This window comes from Gossypium raimondii, chromosome 12 (assembly GCF_025698545.1).
Source record: "Gossypium raimondii isolate GPD5lz chromosome 12, ASM2569854v1, whole genome shotgun sequence".
NCBI classification, from domain to species: domain Eukaryota; kingdom Viridiplantae; phylum Streptophyta; class Magnoliopsida; order Malvales; family Malvaceae; genus Gossypium; species Gossypium raimondii.
Window position 1 is genome coordinate 25408397 of NC_068576.1, and position 23786 is coordinate 25432182.

At 35.4% G+C, this 23786-nt stretch overlaps 1 protein-coding gene across 1 annotated transcript; it reads right to left on the reverse strand.

Annotated features, from left to right (window-relative positions):
* Positions 1 to 6315: 6315 nt before the first annotated feature.
* LOC105763575 (farnesylcysteine lyase) lies at positions 6316 to 9696 on the reverse strand. Its single transcript, XM_012581827.2, has 5 exons — positions 8804 to 9696; positions 8344 to 8517; positions 7453 to 7812; positions 7180 to 7355; positions 6316 to 6732 (listed from the first exon to the last, which is right to left on the reverse strand). Exons 1-5 carry the CDS (start codon positions 9341 to 9343, stop codon positions 6465 to 6467), a joined length of 1518 nt encoding a protein of 505 aa, XP_012437281.1. The 5' UTR covers positions 9344 to 9696; the 3' UTR covers positions 6316 to 6464.
* Between the last annotated feature and the right edge of the window lie 14090 nt (positions 9697 to 23786).

Below are 23786 nucleotides of genomic sequence, written 5' to 3' on the forward strand. Positions count from 1 at the left end.
TACCACGGGGAGATGAAGAAATTATGGATAATAGGGGTCCAATTAATGAAGCCTCTGTTGAGAGAATGACTCATGGCACAAAAACACCAATACTAAAAGAGGCAGAAACCAGCAAGCCAAAGAAGGGAAAAGCCAAAATTGATAGTAAAGGAACAACCCTGCATACAGAGACATCCTTATGGCGTAAGATGAAAGATGTTGAGAAAATGGTTACTTCTATCAGCAATAGGCAAACCAAACTTGTAGCTACAATTGAGGACATGGAGAACTCTCAGAATTTTTTAATGTTACTAAAGCTTGGAACAGTTCCATTGTAGCCACATTAAGCCAATTGAGCCCATATCCAATGTCAGACTTCTCAGTGTTTCCACCAATAATTTGAAATTATGAGCATTCATCTGTAAATGATGACTTCAAAGACCGAGACCGGCTGGTGGCATCTCCGCCCATCGTGCAAGTCTCTGATAGTGACAAAGATGAAGAATCTAAGGACATTGAGGAATGTCTACGCAAGATTGATAGCATGTTCGAGGATGGTATTTCTGTTGATCAAGAGGACACTGTTGTTGAGAAAGAAGCTGTTGCTACAGAAGAGGAAGTCATTGCTGAAGAATAAGAAGTTGTTGAAGAAGAGAAAGAAAGAGAAGAGGAAGAGTCTGATGTACACATTGTCACCGCACCCAAGTCTATGGGTGCTAATATTGATAATCTGGAGTTAGATGGAGCGAGGTCGGCGGAAGTTGCTGAAGTCACTAGTTTGGGGCAGGATAACTTATTGGCAATTATGGTCTATACTGGACCACTTCAAGTGGCCTCTCCCACACAAGCAGCAACCGATGATGCCGGGGCTGAGCTAGAACTTGAGGAGCAATTTGAAAATCGTGCAATGCCCAAAGAAAAGAAAAGGAAGCGCTCTAAGGACAAGAAGTGAAAGAAAAAGGATAAGAAAATAAGAAGGAAGAAACATCATGCAGCCACAACAATGGCTGTGAATAACTGAGTTAGTTTTATTTTAAAGTTGTAGTTGTAGTTTTCATGCAATGCATATAGCTGTAAGTCACATTTTGTTTAGTACATATTGTCACTGCATTTTTATTGTCATTACATATTCATGTCAGTGTATTGGCGACAATGCAATCCTTAAGTTTGGGGGAATGTATATGGGATTTGGAAATACACCCACCTTTTATTTTTATTTTTTTGAAGCATGCAAGGTTTATGCACAATTGTTCAAACATTTTTATTACATTCGATGCTTAATTCTTGGATCATATGAATTGTTAATGAATGAGTTGGATAAATTTTACTGAATATTGTATCTTCAATACTTTGATGAATGATTTAGGTTGTATTCGTAATAAATGACTACTAGCATTCCTTGAATCTTGAATGAAACTGCTTTTCTTTCAACTGCTTATATATATAGATAGTTATAAATGAGAGACACTCCAAAGTGGGTGTATTGTGGAATGTTAAAAAGAGAACACTCCAATACAAACGTTAGAAAAAATGAATCTTGCCAAAGGTCGTCATGCATGAGTGTGTGTTGACGCAATTACATATTCCCTGGGGCTTTGTTGCACCCCATCTTTACTTCTCAGGAACAAGGGTACAGTAATGCAATGATATCCCTTATTCCGAAAAGAAGAAAAAGAGGATATATAAATACTTAGTATTAGACAATAAATGTTATATTGGTAGATAAAATTTAGGATTTGAAGCATGATGCTGGCCTTGATGAAAGTGCAATCTTACTCATTCATGTTTTTGTATTGTCGATACAATATTCTTTCATCTAAATGTGATTCATTCATTAGGAATTTAGAGGGTTCAAGTTGCTAGAATGATTATTTGCCTTAGAAAAATTTTTGTAGCCTTGCTAGTTTCTGTTTTACTTGAGGACAAGTAAAAACTTAAGTTTGGGAGTGTGATTGTATTAGAAAGAACATATGTTTTCTCCCTACTTATTGGTTAATTTGTTCCCATTTAGTTATCTTTAGCATACATCTTAGCGTTTTCAGTTTAGTAAATTGCATTTTATAACCCAATGAATCCTAGCCTATTTTATCCTTAATTTTGTTGTCTTTCTACACTAGTGTCACTACATTAGTTAATTCCATATTGCATCCAGAATTGACGCCGCAGTTGACAACTGTCTGATAAGAGCCAACCATGCGTGAGCTATCCAATCTGGTATAACTACCATGTACATACAAATACAGAAGAATCCTGAGGGAAGGGCACCTGTACAGTTGAGGAGAACATAAAAGGTTGACGTGAGAGGAGGAAGGGGGATTTTTATAAAAACCACCATTCTCTTACCCTATTTTAAAGCTTGCGGCCATGGCAACTTGAGCCTCCTACGGGTGAGCCAACGTGAAGACTGATGCCAATCCACTCCTGACGAGGAAATCTAAGTGCAGAACAAGGGGAAATGGAGAGATCCTGTCAAGTAGCCTAGGAATAGTATTCTCCATTCGATTCTTTCTTATTTCGTTGAAAACGCTAGTGATTACTCAATGTTTTCTACTGTATGGAAGTACAATGAATGCTTTCTTACATGTTATCTTATTAAATCTTGTTTTTTTATCTTAGGGGTTTGAATGTTCTAAACACGAAAATGTTATTGCAGTCACTAACACTGGAAGGTGCAGTAACAGTTCGAGCTAATAAGCATTTCAGCGGAAGCTGAGTAAGGACTGAAGGAATTTATTCCACTTATTCTTAATAGTGCCATATTGCCATCATTGGAAGGTGAGGTTAAAATGCATGGTTAAGTCTCAGATTAAATAAAAGAGTGGCATTTGGTAAGATATACATTACTTTTTATTGCGTCGACAATCACCTATCTTTTATACCTTGTCAGTACTTAGTATACTACTAAAGATTCATGTTGGGGACCCCAGTTTATCATTACCATATTTTATTTAATTGTTTTTAAGATATTGCTCCGACAATTACCCACAGAATTTAATTCAATTTCTTTTATCCATTGCATTGACATTAATAGACAAAGAACTACCATCCCTGTGGGATCGATATCTAACAAACTCACATCTGTCTACTATACTTGCATCGACAGTGTACGCTAGCACATTTTTGTTGTGATGTTAGCAGCTGACCATACTTACAAGTTCGGCGCCTGAGACTTGGTCTTTTCACAAAATTAGTTTTGGAGTTAATCAAAAAAATATTTTTTTCAAAAACACTCTTCATGAAAATAAGAGCCCAAAAATTACAGCCCGAGTTTTGCAACCTGGATCTAATACCACTGAATGTAACGCCCCAAACCTAACCTAGACATTATGACCAAATCTAGAGAATTACAATAACCTTTTTTGAAAATGTCATTTTCGAGTTACTTAGAAACCAAACAGTTCAAAGTCGTTAAAACAAATATAAGTAAAATATGTAAATCCAATCTCTAAAACAACAATCTGAAGAATTTGTAACAATATAAGTCTAGAAAAACTAGTAAAATAACCAAGTAGAAAGTGGCCGAGCTTCAGCTACGTCGACCCGACTAAGTCTAAGGGTTACCTGACATCCAAACATACAGATCAAATAAGTTTAGAACTCAGTGTGTAACATACATAAACAATTAAGAGAAACAATATTAGGCATAGTTTCGGTCAATTTTCAGGATCAGAAATAGAAATAAAACAGAGTATAACAGGTACGGATGCAGAGCATATCAGATTCAGAGTCTTAACCCCCATCCGCTACACATCATCTCCGTTCATCCCTACATACCATATAGGGTAGCAAGTACCCTTCCATCCCTACACACTACATGGGGACTATATGTCAAGTTTCAAAATAATTACAGGCTAGCTGTCAGATCAGAGTGTGATAATTTCCAGAATCATATATATATATATATATGTGTGTGTGGCTTAGCCACCAAAATCGACAGATAATTAAACTGCCCACACTTCCTTCTTTAAAAAACTCATCCCAATGCAAATGCAGAGCTAACAGATATCAGAGGCATATATGCAATAATATAGATTCAGATCATATCTACTTAACAGATATCACATCAAATATATGTACACATAACAGATTATACAGCATCATATCAACAGATATTAAATTTTTTAGCTAATTTTAGGTCATACGGGCCCCTATGGAAGGCCTGCTTTCGATTTGAACGATGTTTACAGCCTTAAGGAAATTTTTAGAATTTTATCCCACACGCCCGTATGAGTTCACACGGCCTACATAGCTGGCCCGTGTGGCTCACAGGGCCTGGCACACGGCTGTGTGGCTAATATCAATGCCTCACACAAATTGTCACACGGCCTGACACACGCCCGTGTCATTCGCCCGTGTGACTCAAAATCAAAATAGCCTCTAACATGGTCTAGGCACAAACCGTGTCACACGCTCGTGTGACCCAAGTCAGTATCGTACATGGCCTACCACATGGCCTGGTACACAGTTGTGTGGCTCACACGGCCGTGTGGCATCGACAGCCATGGATTCCAGCTTTCACCGTTCATAAAATTCTCGAGTTTTCGTTACACACCTGATACAGGTTTGACGTAGAAGCAATAGAAATGATCCCGAATTAATCGAATTAATTCCCAAAAACATCATTACACTGACCAATTAGACGAATTAATCGAACACATTCGTTGACCTAACAATCAAAGTCAAAACTATGCCGAAACAGTTCGACTCAAATACTCGAAATGAAAACTAATGCTTACCCTCACACAAAAACAGCAACACAAGACTTAAAACGCTGGAGGATCTTGATTCGCAGCCCCTTTGCCTAAGAAAGAGAACCAATTGAACACTTAAACAAAGAAATTGAATGAAACAACAGAAAAACTTAGTTTTGAAAAATAACGAGCAAAAACGAACATTATAAAAAATTCACATCAGAACTTACACTATTAGCCCTTCAATCGCACAAAAACAACAAATTTCCGAGTCAAATCAGCAGCAAGATCAACAGAGGAAGAAAAGTAAAATACCAGAAAAGAGAAAAAAAAACTATGAAAAGGAAGAAGAAAGGAAGAAAAAAAATGTGAAAGGAAATTTAATTATCTTAAAATAGACTAATTTTTATAAAATAGCATAAAATATTTTCTTTTAACTTACGCAGAGACTCGAACACAAGACCAAAGAGTATATAAAACACTTAACCACTGAAACAAATTCTTAATTAAGATAAAATTTGATGAACTAAAGTCAAATTTTGGGGGTGTTACATCCACAAACTCATTCCTTGATATAAATACAAGTCAAAGACATCAAGATATAGGAGATGAACATTCAAGCTTAAAGATCAAAAGAAAAACCTTCAAATCTTTATTTCTTTCATTTTCTCTTGTACATATCTATTAGAAGCTTATTGTTAGATCTTTTATCATTCTCATTTTTATTTATTTAGTGAGCCAAACTTGTAAACACCACCTTTCTAGAGGTTCATTTGTTTATTTCTTTATTTCTCCAATTGTATATTGGGAGGGTTTTGAATTGATTCATAAAAAACTAGTGTGATTCTAGATTAATCTTGAAAATCTTGAAGTTCTCGTTTAACCACAAAAACTAAGGGGAAGAGGTTCTAACTTAGTCATTCAAATATTAGAAATTGTAAAGGTTATACATTATTCTTGAAATGTATCAATTCTCATAGTGAATTGGGAAATCCTTAGTGGTAGAAAACTATGTAGGGGAAATCGACAATTGGGACCAAACCACTATAAATTATTTATACAAACTTTTCCTCCATTACTTTTCATTTTAAAAAGTTTGTAAAAATTCTTAAAATATCATGTCACCTCTCTTAATATTTTCAAACCTAACATTTTAAAAATCAATACACTTACCTAGGTTTGAATAAAAATACCATGAATTTTAACCTTTAATTTTCCTTTTCATCCAATGTCTTATTTTTTAATAAATACAATTATCACATTGAGTATAGCATAATTAAAAATACGTTGCCTTAGAAACAGGATGGTATGTCATCTCGATGAAATTTGAATTGTATTTAAACAGTAATTTAAATTTTAAACAAGTAATCTTAATACTAAATAAGTTGAAGATACGGAAGATACGGAACATTTAAGAAAACTATGCTTTTTACTCGAATTTGTTTGATGATCAAGTCTCATAAAATAAAATAATTTTTCATAAAAATTAGAAATAAACCAAAATTCGGTCTTATTTTATTTGTCATTTACCAGTTTTTGCGATTCAACTGACTATTAGTTGATTCAATTAGTTCCCAATTAAATAGTATATATACTAGAACATATGAGTCGGTCCAGATTTTACAATATATATCGGAAGGAAAAATGACAATAGAAAAGAAACTCATATTTCATCACGCACAATTACCTCAAAAGTACCAAAGCGTTGGAAGCACTGGTTTGTCGTTTGTATATTCTACGATTTCACATTATTGAGACACCAAATTTACACACCAATATTACATTCGCCGTAAGTTACAGGTCGAAGTGTGATACGTCTGCATCGGGACTAAAGCTCTGCAAGTTTGATGACTGCAGGGATGCTTCACTAAAATATCTGGACAATATGAGCCTTGCTACATTCTCAGCTGCAACCGCACTCGTCTCCATGGTGCTGGCCGCATTCTCAAATGCGTTTACATAATACAAATGTTGACCATCCAAAATGAATGGTGCAAACAGTTCCGGAGCTTTATAATGCGGATAGGCTCCCCAGTTTATTCTGTTTGTCTGCAGCCTTGCACTAATAATACCAGCAGAAAATAAAAGTCATCAGCAACTAATAACGTAAAGCCCTGTAATCGATCTTTAAAGTTTAAGAACAAGGTCTTGTCATCAGACAAGGTAGAGTATGACTCCTAAAACATTCAATTTTTATGAGTCCAATTTGGAGACAGGAACTGGGGGCAACAGTGTCAAATAACGGATTGTTTCCTTCGTGCAAGAGAAAGCTGCACGGCTATGATATGGATATCTGTGGTGTAATTATGGTCGAAGTCTTCATAAAGTATCTAAAAAGCAGTCCTATATAGTTTCTGCAATACCACTAACAGGAAGAGCAAGCCATAAAATAGAGAATAGCCCAAGCCAATAGTTATGATGCAAAAAGAAGTCTAGGCACAATAGTTTAAAGGAAAATATGAACTCTTTTTCCAAGCCCTTATGCATAGAAATTAATTAAAAATTTTACCTAAAAATGCTATCCAGTAATGCATCTGACATTGGTCCTCGAGAAAATATTTTGTAAGTTGTATCATTTTCATCAAGTTGCTTGAGAACTGAAATGCATGTGAATGGAAGGTCAGGATCCTCTAATGTGCCAACCAGTTCTGGAATCTCAGCAACAGTGCGCAGACCAAAATAGGCCTTGCCAAGAGAAACAAAAACAGCAGGTTGAAAGAAGTAGAAATCAAACATCTAGAGATTCACTAGAAAAGCCATTAGCAACTCCCAGAGTACTTACTGGATTCAAGAGGCCTCTCACAAAGGTTGCATGTGTATGCTGCAATTTCCTCTCAGGAATTGAAACAGCAGGTGAAAATCGGATGTTTACTTCATCAAGGGGTGTAGCAACCACTGCAACTTCACATGAATAACTGTTTCGTTTTGTGGAGTTAAGTTCATAATATTCTCCAAGATATGAGATGGATTCTATTTCTTCATTAAGGTGCAAAGAAACATCAGAACTATTAATTAGTCCAGAAGCCATCTGCCAGTTCCCTCCATCAACGGACCATAATCCTCCCCCAGATCCTGCCAATGAAACTGCTCCAGCAAGTCCACTAATATACACACTTTGGCCATAATTGATTCTTGTTATGACCTTCACAATGCAACATAATAATGGCTTGTTAGCCACCCCAGAACCTTAACTAGAATTAGAAGTCCATTTTCCAAAGACACCGGAAAATGCCTCCCTTGTAATGGATCAAACTAAAGGAACTCTAATTTACAGAATAAGTTAAATTTGCTAGGGGAATGAATATAATGGACTCCCTCCAACTAAATACAACAGTTTGCATAAGTCTTGTTTCTATCTTTAGGCAAATTTCATACAAAGAAATTTTAAAGCAAATGACTTTAACATACTAAACTAAGCCATTCCAATAAGTGAGGCAGCTGCCAAGGGTTCATACTATATGAGCTCAAGGATTCTACTAAACTAAAGTTGCACAATTTTATTTATTTCTATTACATTGAATCTAAATTGCACCAAAAACTGCAACACTAAATAACTAGGTAAAGAAACCACAACCATTAGAATTACCAGCATAGGACAACAGTTAGATATAAATCTACATGTGCTGCCATTAAGCTTAAAACAATAAAGGCAAAGGTAGCTTGTAATACTTACAGTGACAAGCTCTTTTATCAATAAGGGAGACAACTTGATGCCAATGAGTTCATCTTGCAAAGTTTGAGTTGTGAGATTATATAAACCAGCCCATTTAAGCATCTCATCCACTGTTTCAAAGATGGGTCTTCTTTCAGGGCTTTCATAGTACTTCAAGAAGCTATCCACAGTACTCTGTAGTGCACAACATCATCACATTTTAGATCACTCTATAGAAAATATAATCAGGTTAGACTTCTGGTTTCATTGCAGGTATTACTATTTACTCTCTGTTTTCTCAAAAGAGAATGCTAATATGATGCAAAACCAGAATTGTTTCGTAGTATAAAAGTACAATTAAACATTCAGCTATAAAATAATAATGTCAAAAGATAAGAAATTTAATCTTTACACTTGAAAAATAAAAAAAAAAATGCACCTTTTTAGGTAAAAAGAGAAAGGCAATAAAAAGAACAAAAACCTCAACGAAGCTGCCCATCTTTAGAAGAGAGAAGCCATAGCGGAAAAAGATGCGAAAAGAATTAACATAGGAAACAATCTTCTGCACCAATGGAAACTTGGAATCCACTTGAAGGGTTTTGAAAACAAATTTCTTCCCATCCCAGATCCCAAGCGACATCGAATCATCATCCTCCGAGGCAGGCGGCGGTTTGACCTTCAACCCAAGAAGATTCGAGTAGTTAAGAGCGTGGTAATTCTTGGGGTGAAGAATTGAAGCACCAGCCTCAAAACTTTCACCGCCAATGGAGACAGTGGCCATGCGACCACCGACGACGTAGCTACGCTCGAAGATCTTGATGTTAGGAGGTGTGGGTTGGGAAGGGGAGGGATGGAAGTAGTGGCGTAGGAAGTGGGCGACGGAGGAACCGCCGATGCCGCTGCCGACGATGCAGACAGTAGGCGGAGGTGAGGCATCGGTAGATAGTGAGAAGATGAGAGGTTGTAAACAAAGGAAGAGGAGGATAAGGAAACTAAAACTAGGTTTGAGATCGGAATACATTTTTGTTCCTTTGGGTTTCAGCAGAGGAAATCTCAGTCCATTTCCACGGCGAAAATACAGGTATTTATATACTGCAAGTGTGATCAAACAGCCAAGTAGCACTATTTTATAATGGTTGACAAGGCAGGAGTTCTACGATGAGGATATGTGGGGAGAAACTGGTTTAGCAAATTACTTTAATTTCTTTTCGGGCTAAATTGCATCAAGGTTACTACCTCAGAGTATTCGAAACTTTCTTGGTCATGCCAATTTTTATAGATGACTTATCAAAGATTTCGCTCGGATATCAGAACCATTGAGTCAATTGTTGCAAAAAGACATACAGTTCGTGTTCAACAAAGAATCTGCCCAAGCTTTTGAGGTAATTAAACAGAGAATAGTTTCAGCTCATGTTATAGTCAATCCAGATTGGCCAGAACCTTTTGTTATCATGTGTGATGCAAGTAACTATGTTATGGAGAAGTATTAGAACATAATAAAAACAATTTTCCATGCAATTCATTATGCGAGTACGACCTTGAATCCTGCTCATGGTAATTACAAGACTATAGAAAAGGAAATGTTGGCTGTGGTGTTTGTCTGTGAAAAATTTCACTCATATTTAATGGAAAATCGAGTGTATGTTTACACTAATCATTCCACTCTAAAGTATGTTACGAAGAAAAAAAAAAAAGACTAAAGGCAAATTAATGTGATAGGTGCTACTACTTCAAGAATTTGATTTTTGGATCATTGATGGAAAGACACTGAGAATTAAGTGGCAAATCATCTCTCACAATTAGAGATTGAGTCAAGTCAACAAGATGATACAGAGATTAGTAAAAGATTTATTGACAAATAGTTATTTCAAGTGACCCACCCTGAAATAATGTAGCTAGCCCACAAAACACCTTGGTATGCAAATATTGTCAATTATCTAGCTCGAGGAGTCTTTCTTGCAAACGCATCGTGATAGAAGAATAAAAAAATAATGTATGATACCCATAAATATATATGGGAGGAACTTTATGTGTTTCGGCAATGTGTAGACCAACTACCCATACGATGTGTGGCAGAGGTGGAAATGGAAGACATCTTGCTAGGATATCACATGTCACCATGTAGGGGTCATTTTGGAGAAAGGAGAACAACACAGAAAATACTTCAATCAGGATTTTACTGGCCTACAATGATCAAAGACACCTACAAAATTGCTCAATGGTGCGATAGATGTCAGGGGCAAGGAAACATATCAAAAAAGGGATGAAATACCACAAAATGGGATTTTAGAGGTAGAAGTCTTTGATGTTTGGGGCATTGATTTTATGGTCTCATTTCTCAGTTCTCTCGATAATTAGAACACTTCATATCCAAATGAGTAGAAACTTGATTTGTTCCCTAATGAGATTATATTGAAAATTAGAATTCATTTATAACTAATAGAAGAAATCAACTTCAAACCAAATATCCAACTTACCCTTCATACTTGTAACAAACACTTACCCTTAATCTTTTTTAACCACAACTCTCACTTGAAATCACAAAAGAATTATGATTCTCAAACCAAGCCTTCAATCCAAAACAATCACTTGGTTAAAAGATCAGTCAACTTTTCTCCATCAATCAAAACTTCATAAAATTGCAATAAACTTACACCACCTTTATAGTTAATCTTTATTTCCAAAAGGCTGAGAAGATTTGCTATGAATGTTAATGATCTAAATTAGTGTGAGGATTTCAACATGAAAATAAAAGAAGGAATAAATCAAAAGAAGTAAAGATTAAAATGAAATAATAAAGTGAAAGAAAAAGAGAAAAGAGAAGTAATAGATAAAATACGTTGGTTACCAACAGTGGTCAAAAGCGACAAATGATGGTGCACGTGGTTATTTATGGAGGAGATTCAAAATGATATTGAATAGAAGAACAATAATAGCCAAGTAATTAAATTAAGAGAAGAGAAAAGAAAGAAAACTAAAACAAGGGTGGTGATAGAAAATGAAAGATAAAGAAGAGTGGTGGCACAAGCTGGTTTTCATGGTGGTGATATAGTGGTTATGGGCAGCCAAATCTGGTGGAATGGTGGAGGAGAAAAGTTGAACGACAAACAACAATAGAAAAATAAAATAAATATGGTGGAAAACTGCCAAAGAAGGGTGGCTCACAGTGGTTGATAGGGAGGAGAAAAATAAAGAATTTGATGGCAAACCAAAAAATATTTTAAACCAAAATGCTTACTATGGGACAACAACACTAGCTGCCGAATTCAAAATCAAAATTCAAACTCCCAACATCTTATTCATGAGGAGGCAATGGGGTTAGAATGAATTGATGATGAAATAAACATGGGAGTTTCAAAACATAATATGAATATCTTTGAAAACAAATATGTTACTAAATTGAAAAAGGAGTAAAATCCATGTAACACGACTAACTCGTATCTGTCGCCGAATTAGGGTTACAGAGCATTACTGTACAATCGAGAACATTTAAACTTAATATCATTAAATAACATAATCAAATCATAAACCAATCATATATATACATTCCGTCCCTAAATCGAGCCCTCAATGCCCTAAAAATAGCTTAGAAGCAAATCAGGACTAATTTGAAATAATTTGGAAAGTTTATGAAAAAGTTGCAAAATTTACGAAACAGGGCTCACACGACCGTGTGGCCAGGCCGTGTGCCTCACATGGCTGAGACACACGCCTGTGTCTCAGGTCGTGTAACCTTCGAACTAGGGACACACAGCCGTGTCCCAATCCGTTTCCTCACCTATATAACTCTTTGAGTAGGGTCACACGGCCGTGTCACATGCCTGTGTGCCATGCTGTGTAACTCTGGAAATAGCCTTGCACCCCCGTGTGCTAGGCTGTGTGCTAGGTCGTGTAATTGACAAACTTACATGCTAAGGAACCTACAGGGGACACATAGCCGTGTCGCCAGGTCGTGTGTCCCACACAACTGAGTCACACACCCATGTCTCATGCCGTGTGGGCATAAATTTGCCCAAAATCAAGCCATTTCTAACACCAAAACATGCATAAACCATTAGGCCTTTCGGGCACAAAATCAAGGTACCAAAAACTGTCAAAACATACATATAATGTCCAATTCAAGAGTCCTAAAGTCAACTAACCAATATGCCATTCAAGGCACCACAAATGCAAACATCAAAACTTACCTAAACATGCATATTTGGTAACTTTTCCATCATCAATTATAATTCAAGTTCTATCAAATCATGCCACAAACATGACCATTAACACATCACTACCAACATAGCCTTTGAGCCATACCAATCATGCATCACAAGTACTCAAAATGACATAATCTAACAAGGTATCAAATGGTACCAACCAAGATAATTTGCACAAGTTATACATACCAAAACATCCATTAAAAATTCAACTAAATACCATTACAAGTCCATCTATACATGCCATTATAACCTTGGTCAAAACATTCAAAAACTACAGATATTTATGTTAGATAGTATGGTTGTAACAACTCATTTTTAGTGAAATCGGAATAGTGGTTTTGGGACAACAAATCCAACGAGTAAATATTTATTTTATTATTATTTTAATTTCCATGGGATGTTAGTAAGGTCGTATAAAAAATTTTGTTAAGAAATTTGCACGTTTGCCTGTTTAATTTCGTAAAAAGGACTAAATTGACAAAGGTGCAAATGTGGAGTTCTAGTAGCTAAAGGTGTTAAATAGCTATGAAATTTAAAAGTGAGAGGACTTAGATGGTAATTAGACCATTTATTATGTTAGTGGACAAATATGAACATATAATTAAGTGATTTTAAGTTTAATTAACAAGGTTAATTTGGTAAATTAATAAATAAGTTAAAGTAAAATAAAGAAACAAAAAGTATCATCTTCCAAAAACACGTTTCTCCACCAAAAATAAGAAAGAAACCTCCATTGTTGCACCTTGAACATTCATCTAGCATTGTCCATTGCATGTAAGTAATTCTTGAGTTTGTTTTTAATGATTTCTATGTTTTTGAAGTCGTTGTAGCTTAATCTAGCTAGCCCGAGAATTAATTTGCAAAATGGTTAAAAATTTAGGGTTTTTCCATTTTTTTTACATGATTCTTGAAGATTAAAGAAAGATTATGAGCCCTTGTTGTTAAGTAAACAAGTTTTGTAAAGTTATTTTTGATGAAAATAACATTTAGGGACTTATTTGTAAAAATGATAAAAGTTCATGGTGAAATTGTGAAATGATGATTTGTATGAATTGATATAGGTCCTTAGTGAATTTGGCTAGCATGAGATGAGGATTAAAATGCTTAAATTTTAATTTATGAGCTTAAGGACTAAATTGTGAAAAGTTAAAATGTTTAGGACCAAAAGGTAAATATGTGTAAATGTGAATTATGGATTGAATTGAATGTTTGAGATTGATTGAAACACTGAATTGAATATAATTATTTATTTAGATCAAGATAAATATCAACCGGATTTAAATAGAGGAAAGGTGAAAATCACGGATTAGCTCGATCATATTTCTACGCTCTAGTCGTCAAGGTAAGTTCATAGTATTTCAATAAGTAATTGAATTTCTACATGCATTTCCACAGTATAGCTATGTTATTACATGCTTATAGTTAATTATTCTATGAATTGCACATACGTGCCCTTGTTTGTACTTCGGTACCCCTGAATTGCACATATGTGCCCCTGTTTGTACTTTAGTACCCCTAAATTGCATATACGTGCCCCTTGTTGTATTTCGACACCCATAAATTGCACATATGTGTCCCTGTTTGTACTTCAGTACCCTTGAATTACACATATGTGCCTCTGTTTACGCTCTGGTAACTTTGAATCGAGTAATATATGAGTTGTATTCAATTGTTGTTAGGTTAAATGGCATACTATGTCCTTACTAAGCTCTATAAGCTTATTCGTTCTTGTGGATTGTTTTGTAGATCGTTGTTTTTGACATTTGGACGGATTGAACTGTAGACTCACACTATCCATCGATGTTGGTAGTTCTTGTGTCTCTTAGGGTAGTGGCATGTATATGTGGCTATATAAGCAGGTTTTAAGGCATGCAAGTCAGGTTGTTACATGGCCTAGCACACGGCTTGGTACACGAGAGCGTGTGGCTATTTCGAGAGTTACATGGCCTAGCACACGGGCGTGTAGCTTGGCTATGTGACCCAAATCAGAGAGTTACACGGGCACAGACACGGGCTGGGATACGAGTGTGTGTCCCTATTTCAAAAGTTACATGGCCTGAGACACGGGTGTGTGTGTCAGCCGTGTGATTCACACGGTCTGGCCCCATGGCCGTGTGACCCCTACAGTTCAAAATTTGTAACTTTTCCATAAACTTTCCAAATGTTTCCAATTTGGTCCCAAATTGTTTCTATCTTATTTCTAGGGCCTCGAGGGCTCTGTTAAGGGACAATATGCATGTAAACGAATGATTTATGCTATGTTTATATTAAAGTGTGAAATGTTTATTTTTATGTTACGATTATATGGAACTACTCTGTAACCCTAGTTTAGTGACGAATACGGGTTAGGGATGTTACATTTAGTGGTATCAGAGCTACGATTTAGTTAATTCTAGGACTAATGTAGCGAAGTAAAGTTTAGTATATACATGCCACATATACCCTGTGATAGTGTGATGCTTTTGATCTGTTCTAACATTGTAATTTCTTCTAGATTTAAGATGTCAGCTAAATCGAACTGAGCTATAGTTAATGAAACTGAAAGTAATGTTCAAGCTTCGAATCCCGAAGCAAGTAATGGTGCATCTATTCCACAATTCGTTAGTGATAAGATGAAAAATGTATTTCTTAGAATGATAAACCAATGGTTCAACGAGTTCAAGCAAACAAATCTTGCAACTCCACCACCTCTACCCTTGTTATACCAACTCCGAGTATCTGTGATGATTACTTGAGTATCTGTAGACAAAATTTAAAAATGTGGAGCGAAAGAATTTAGAGGTACGGTAGATATGATCCTTGAAATGCCGAGCATTGGCTATTGAACACAAAGAGAGTTTTGCGGAGTTGTTGTGCACCCCTGAGGATTGCTTGAGGTGTGCAGTATCTTTATTGAAAGATGAGGCATATTTATGGTGGGATACTTTGAACATGATGACATCAGATAGTCGGGTTAGTTACGAATTCTTTCAGAATGAATTGAAGAAAAAGTATGTTAGTCGGCTATTCATTGATCGAAAAAAGAAAGAGTTTTTTAAGTTAAAATAAGGAAATCAGACTGTAGCTGAGTATGAACGTGAATTTGTGCAGTTAAGTAAGTATGCTCGTAACATCGTATCAAATGAGGAGGAAATGTGTATTACATTTGAAGATGAGTTGAATGATGATATTTGTATGGCTGTAACAACATTAAAGTTACAGGAATTTGTAGAACTTTTAGAGTGGGCTCAGAAAGTTGAAGAAATTTGTAAAAGCAAATGACAGTTAGATTCAAAATTCAAAAACTATAACAAAAGGGGGTCATTCAAGCATGTCAAATGTCTACCTCAAAGAAATTTAGAAATTACACCAGTCAATCAGCTACTCCTTCAGAGTTCGTTGGTAGAGAGAAATCGAGGCAAAACAATTTCTAGTCAGTTAATTCTCTAGCGGCTAATGTTGGTAGTGTAAGAAATGTTAAGAGAACCGTTCCTATGTATGATGAATGCAATAAAAGACATTTTGGTGAGTGTCGATAAAATCGAGAGCTTGTTTCTGTTGTGGGTCTACTGACCATTTTCTTCGTAACTGTCTAAAGAGGCAAATTGATTTTGGAAATCAATCAAACAAGCCTGAAGTAACTTCTTAGAGAGGTAGACGATCTGGAAATGCTAGATATGCTACTTTCGGTTGAGGAAAGAACAACGAGATGAATGAAAGGTCTGAAGCAAGAACACCAGCTAGGGCCTACGCAATCTGAGCTCGAAATGAAACTATTGTTCCAAATGTTATTACGAGTACTTTTCTCTCTTTGATATTAATGTATATGCATTGATTGATCTTGGATCAACTCATTAGTATATATGCACTACATTAGTAGACAAAAAGAAAATACTTGTTGAATTCATTGAATATACTGTCAAAGTTACATATCCCCTAGGCCAGGGTTTTCTAGTTAATCAGTTATGTAGATCATATCCACTGAAAATTAGTGTAACAGCCGTTTTTAGTGAAATTAGAATAGTAGTTTCGAGAACACAAATTCAATGTGAGAATAATTATTTTATTATTATTTTAATGTCTACAACATGTTACAAATATCGTATAAAAATTTTGTTAAGAAATTTTACCGTTTGCATGTTTAATTCAATAAAAGGACTAAATTGTAAAAGGTGTAAAACTTGAGTTCTATAAAATAAAGAGATTTAATAGCTATGAAATTAAATGGTTTGAGGGTTTATATTGTAAATAAACCATTAATATCATGAGTGGACTATTATGGACATTTTATAAATGATTTGAAAGGTTAATAATTAAGGTTAATTTAGTAATTTAATAATTGCATAATAGTAAAATGGTTAAACAAAGCCATCATCTTGTTTCTTCCTATCTACCACCAAAAATTAGACTTAGAAACTCTATGGGAGGAGTTTAAAGGTTTGGCAAACATTACCATGTGCATGTAAGTGTGTTTTCGTCCCGTTTTTAATGATTTATATGTTTTTGAAGTCGTTGTAGCTTAATCTAGCTAGCCTAGGGACTAATTTGCAAAATTTTTAAAATATTAGGGTTTTTCCATGAATGTACACATGTTGTTTGTGATGTTTGATGGAAGAAAATGAACCTTTTTTGTTAGATAAACAACTTTTGTAAAGTAATTTTTGATGAATTTGTCAACTAGGGATTTAATTGAAAAATATGAAATATTCTTGGTTAAAATTATGAAATAATGAAGCGTATGAGTTATTATGGATGCATATGAAATTCGAATAGCTTGGGTAAAGATGAAATTGCATGAATTTTGATTTACGAGTTTAAGGACTAAATTATAAATTTGGATTGAATTGAATAGAATAATTATTAAATAGGTTGAATTTATTCATTTAGATTAAGATAGACCTCGATGGCTTTGGATCGGGTCAAAGATAAATCTTTGGATTAATCGACTAAGCATTATATACTTTTTTTGTGTTCTTTTTCTATGTTTTATAGTTAATTGGAAGCTCGTTCGGGTTGAAAGATCATCAAAGACCTATCACACTATCCATTGGCTATATCGGTAGATTTTGATGTTTTTAAGTCATGGTTATAATGATATGTATAGGTATTTTGTACTTGACAAAATAGCCAATATGTTTAGTTTGTAAATAAGGTACTTTGGTTGATGGCATTTTGGCTCTTGTTGGCTAATGTTGAAATGGTTAGTGATGATATGTACTGAATGACGCTTTTGGTATGCTTGAATATGATCTTAGTATGTGGCCATTATGGTAGGATTTGGTATGGAGTTAGGTTGCAAATGTTGAGTTGATAAATGGCTAAGTTATGCTTTTGTTTAAGTATATTTAATGTTCTGTGAATTGAGGTGCCTTTTGGCATATTGGTTGTATGAATAAGTACCTTATTGATCTAGTTTGATTACATGTTTCAGGTACATTTTGAATGCTTGAAATGGGTGTAAATGGCTTGTATGTGTGTGTATGATTTCGGTGAAGGAAATGGCTTGAAAATGGCTTATTTCTTGTCCGCACGGCCTAAGACACGGGCATGTGTCTCAACCGTGTGTCCTCTATGAGTTTCAAAGGTTTACAAGTCAGGCAGCTACACGGCCTGTCACACGGGTGTGTGGCTCAGTCGTGTAATCCAAGTCAGAGAGTTACACGGGCACAGACATGGGTTGGGACACGGTCGTGTGTCCCTAATTCGAATGCCCACACGGCCTGGACTCACTGCTGTGTGACCCCTATAGTGTAAAAAAATTCTTTGTTTTCTATGATGTTTTAAATGTTTTCGATTTAGTCCCGAATCATTTCTAAAGTATTTCTAAGGCCTCAAGGGTTTGAATAAGGGACATTATGCATGAGATTGATTGATATTACGATGACTTATGAAATGTTTCGAATCGAATATTTTGAGTTTTAAATTTTTTATAATGCTCCGTAATCCTATTTCAGCGACGAATACATGTTAGGGGTTCTACATTTAGTGGTATCAGAGCTACAGTTTAGTCAATTCTTTGACTGGACGTAACGTGTGTAAGTTTAGAAATACATGCCATTATATAACCTGTGATAGTGTGATAACTCCTGACTTATTTTGAATTATGTTTTTATATAGTAATGACATCCAATCGAGTTGACTTCGATGAAGTTGAAAGTAATGCGCAAGCCTCCGTATGAACGATGAGTGAATGGTTTACCGTGTTCGTACGAACAAACCCGACGACTCAACGACCTCCACCCATACCTGTTCCCCAACTAATCCCCGTAGTTCCTCATGGTTTGGAACCAAAGCGAGTTAATAAACCACCAGTCGACAAAATTCGTAAATATGGGGCGGAAGAATTTTAAGCTACAGTTGATGATGATCAGGAGAGAGCCGAATTTGGTTAGAAAATACTATCAGAATTTTCGACGACTTATTGTGTACACTGACAGAGTGTGTAAAATGTGTCATATCTCTACTAAAATATTCAGTGTATCAGTGGTGGAACACTTTGGTTTCAGTTGTGTCGAGAGAGCGTATCAATTGGGAAATCTTCCAAACTGAGTTTCGAAAGAAGTATATAAATCAGAGATTTCTTGATCAGAAACGTAAATAATTTTTGAGCTTAAACATGGCCGAATGTTAGTGCCCAAGTATGAAAGGGAGTTTGTTAGATTGAGCTAGTATGCCCGGGAATGTATTGCAACCGAAGTTGCTATGGGTAAGCAGGTCAAAGACTGGTTAAATGAAGACATAAAGCTATTAGTCGGGATACTTGGACTCAAAGAATTTGTTATTCTGGTTGATCGAGCGCACATAGCTGAAGAACTTAGTAACGAAAAGAGAAAAGTTCATTTTGAAGCTAGAGATTCAAGAAAGAGATCATTCGAAAAGTCATATCAGTCGTCATCGAAGAAATTGAGAGAACATTATAATCGTTCGACTGCTTCAGTGGGATATTCTGGTAGAGATCGAGGTAAACAATATGCGGGTTTAAAAACTAAAGCTACGTCTGTAGCAAGCGTAGGCAGTGTTAAAGACAATAAACCCAATTGCCAATAATGTGGACGTCGACACTTTGGTGAGTTCTTGTGAAAGAAGGTGCATGTTTCAAATGTGGATCATATAAGCATTTTATTTGAGATTGCTCAGAAGTACCCGAAAAAGAAAAGGTTTAGACTATTCGATCGAGCAACATTGGTGCAAGAGGTAGACCACCTCGTAATCTTGGAAATGCGAGTAATAGCCGTACTGGAACAAAAGACTCTGCTGTGAGATCTGAGGCACGAGCACCAGCTAGAGCTTACGCAATCTGTGCATGAGAGGAAACTTTAGCGCCAGATGTTATTACAAGTACATTTTCTATCCTTGATACTGATGTTACTTCTTTGATTGATCCGGGGTCAACCCATTCGTATGTATGTACAAATCTAGTGTCAAGTAAGAATTTACTTGTTGAGTCCACTGAATTCATGGTTAAAGTATCGAACCCCCTAGGTTAGTATGTGCTAGTTGATAAAGTTTGCAAAAACTATCCGTTGATGATTCGGGGTTGTAATTTTTTGGTCAATTGGATGTTGTTGTCGTTTAAAGAGTTTGACGTGATTTTGGGCATGCATTGGTTGACTCTGCATAATTTTATTGTGAACTGTAGACAAAAGCTTATTGTGTTAAAGTGTCAGAATGGTGAAAAGCTTTAGACTGAATCAGATAGTTTGAGTGGTATGCCTAATGTTATTTCAGCTATATTAGCACAAAGATATGTGAGAAAAGGTTGTGATGTGTACCTTGCATATGCATTCGATTCTAGTGTTTCTGAGTTGAAGTTAGAATCAGTTCTAGTGGTTTGTGAGTATCTAGATGTGCTTCCAGATGAGTTACTTGGGTTACCATCGATCAGAGAGGTTGAGTTTGCTATTGATTTAGTACCGGGAACATCTCTGATATCGATAGCTCCTTATAGAATGGATTCTACTGAGTTGAAACAGTTGAAAGTGCAGTTACAAGAGTTGACAGAAAGGGGTTTTGCTCGACCCAGGTTTTCACCTTAGGGTGCACCTGTTATGTTCGTTAAGAAAAAGGATGGATCTATGAGATTATGCATTGATTACCGCCAGCTTAATAAAGTTACAATCAAGAATAAGTATCCATTAGAATTGACGATCTGTTTGATCAGTTGAAAGGTACAACAATATTTTCGAAGATTGATATTTGTTTTGGTTATTCAGCAGCGAGTTAAAGATTTTGATGTGCTGAAAACCGCGTTCTAGACCAGGTACGAACATTATGAATTTCTTGTGATGTCGTTTGGTTTAACTAATGCATCTACAGTATTTATGAATTTGATGAATAGAATTTTAAGACAGTATTTGGATGATTTGTTGTGGTATTCATCGATGATATTTTAATATTTTCACGAGATGAGTCCGAACATGCTGAGTATTTGAGGATTGCTTTGCAAACTCTGCACGAAGAGCAATTCTTTTCCAAGTTAGCAAATGTGAACTTTGGCTTTGGGAAATTAGATTTTTGGGACATGTTGTATCAGTTGAGGGCATCAGAGTTGATTCGAGCAAAATTTTAGCTGTTGTTGACTGGAAACCTCCAAGAAATGTATCCGAGGTTAGAAGCTCTTTGGGATTAGCAGGGTATTACAGAAGGTTTGTTAAGGGATTTTCGATGATTGCTATGTCGATGACGAGATTATTGCAAAAAGATGTGAAATTTGAGTGGTTTGAGAAATGCCAGCAAAGTTTCAATTAGTTGAAAGCGTTGTTGACTGAGGCACCGGTGTTATGTAACAGCTCATTTTCAGTGAAATCAAAATAAAGGTTTCGAGACCACAAATCCAAAGTCAAAAAATTTATTTTATTATTATTTTTATTATTTACAGTAAGATAGTAATACCGTATAAAAATTTCGTTAAGAAATTTTACCGTTTACATGCTTAATTTGATAAAAAAGACTAAATCACGTAAAGTGCAAAAGTGGTGTTCTAATAGCTAAAGGTATTAAATAGCTATAGGACCTTAAAGTATGAGTCCTTATGTGGTAATTAGACCATTTCTTATTTAGGTGGAAAAATATGGGGATTAAATTAAGTGATTTAGATGTTAATTAATAACGTTAAAAAGGTAAATAATTAAAACAACTTAAATTAAATTAAAGTAAAAGAAAGATATCTTCTTCTTCTTCTTCACCAACCGAAAATAGGGCTTAATGGAGCCATAACCAAGCACAAACATTCGGCCATCTCTCTCTTTGTGCATGTAAGTGCATTTTTGTCTCATCTTTAATGATTTTTATGTTTTCGGAGTCGTAGCTTAATCTAGCTAGCCCGAGGACTAATTTGAAAAACTAATAAAAGGTTAGGCTTTTTCCATGAATAAATACATGTGGTTTTTGATGTTTGATGGTAGAAAATGAATCCTTGTTAGATAAACATCTTTTGTTAAATAATTTTGATGAAATTATCAATTAGGGATTTAATTGAAAAATATGAAATGTACATGGTGAAATTATGAAATAAATGAAATATAGGGCTTGCTAGGGACCTATATGATATTCAGCTATGACGGGTTAAAATTGAATTGCATGAATTTCCATTTTTTTGAGTTAGGGACTAAATTGAAAAGAAAATAAAAGTATAGGGGCAAAATGGTTATTTTGCCAAAATGTGTTTTGGACTAAATTGATTGAATTATATGTTGAATTGAGTTAAATTTATCCATATAGATCCCGTTAGACCTCGTACGGAGTTAGATCGGGAAAAGAGAAAGTCTCGGATTAATCGTCTCCGTATCTATGAATACTTGTCGAGGTAAGTTCGTGTAATTAAATTGTGTTTATATATTTTCTTTATTGAATTATATAAATGTTAAGAGTAGTCCTATATAATTACCGAGGGCATATCCAACGATGTACAACGATTACTTTGCCCCTTTGAACCTTAGGAATCCGTAGGATACGAATGACATGTCATTAGGGTTACCTATTTTATAGCTCGTGAGAGCATACTGATTTATAGCTCGTAAAAGCATACCATTCATGGCTCATGAGAGCATATTGACTCACAGCTCGTATTAGCATACATGTACATGAATTAACGGATTACAGTTATATGAGCTAGCACATTATGTGTGAGCTATCCCGGGTGTCCAACGGTATTCTAAACGGTTCAATGTGCAATGTTCTGTTACGAAATGATATGAGTTTGATACAAAATATTACAGGTATATACATTAAATACATGGAAATGATGTTACTTGAGATATAAACATATGAAATGGATGATACTTGTTTATGGAACATGATTAATTATTGAGCTGATCCATGAGTATTGGTTCATATATGTATTCACATTACTAATATTGATTGGTGTATATGTGTTTAGACATTTGGCCAAAATGTGTTGGGATAAGTTTTGTTTACTTACCTAATATGTGATTAAATGGTAAGTTAAATTCTATGTTATACGAACTTACTAAGCTTCAATGCTTACTCTGTGTTATTTTCCGTGTTTTATAGTGAGTCAAAAGCTCGTTTAGGCTGGAAGCTTGTCAGAGCTATATCACACTATGCATTGGTTCTTTTGGTACTTTCAAATGTTTAATTTCGGTTATAATAGCATGTATAGGTTTTTATGGCTAATGTGGCCATGTGTTTTTGTTGTGGTTTTGGCCATTTAACTTGGCTTGTATTTTTTACATCTTGTTGTTGAAATGGAATAGTTTTGGCATGTAAATATTAGCCTTAATATGGTTGATGATTTGCTTAATGTTAGTTGAATGTGCATATTATATATGTCTTAAAACTTGTTGTGAATTGGCACATTGTTTTGGAAGACATATATCTATTTTTGAGGCTAATGATTGAGTGGTTTAATTGGTACCATTTGGTATGTTTTGGTAAGGTAACTATATGTTTTGTATTACGGTAAACATGCCCATAAATTAGTTGATTAATTGGCCATATTTAATACATAGTTATACATGTTTATATGTTGTCCTTTGAGGTGCCTATTGGCATATTGGTTGTATTTGATCATACCATTTACATAAGGCTAGAATATCATGGTTTTGGTGCCTTATTATGGCTTGTGTATATGTGCATTTGTGATTGTAGGTACATTTCAAATTGGGTGAGAAAAATGGCTTGTAAAATGGATTATTTTTGTCCACACGGGCAGAGACACGGGCGTGTGTCGCAGTTGTGTGTGGCACAAGGCTAGGTGACACGGCTGTGTGTACCTTGTAGCTTTCAAAGGGTGGTAAGTCAGGCTGTTAGATTGCCAAG

What these genes read in the sequence shown, in the direction of transcription:
- LOC105763575 (XM_012581827.2), bottom strand. Translation starts at nt 9,343, where the DNA reads ATGTATTCCGATCTCAAACCTAGTTTTAGTTTCCTTATCCTCCTCTTC. An exon ending in AGATGGGCAGCTTCGTTGAG is followed by an intron (nt 8,518 to 8,803) that starts GTTTTTGTTCTT and finishes TGTGCACTACAG; the next exon opens with AGTACTGTGGATAGCTTCTT. An exon ending in TTACTGGATAGCATTTTTAG is followed by an intron (nt 6,733 to 7,179) that starts GTAAAATTTTTA and finishes TGGTATTATTAG; the next exon opens with TGCAAGGCTGCAGACAAACA.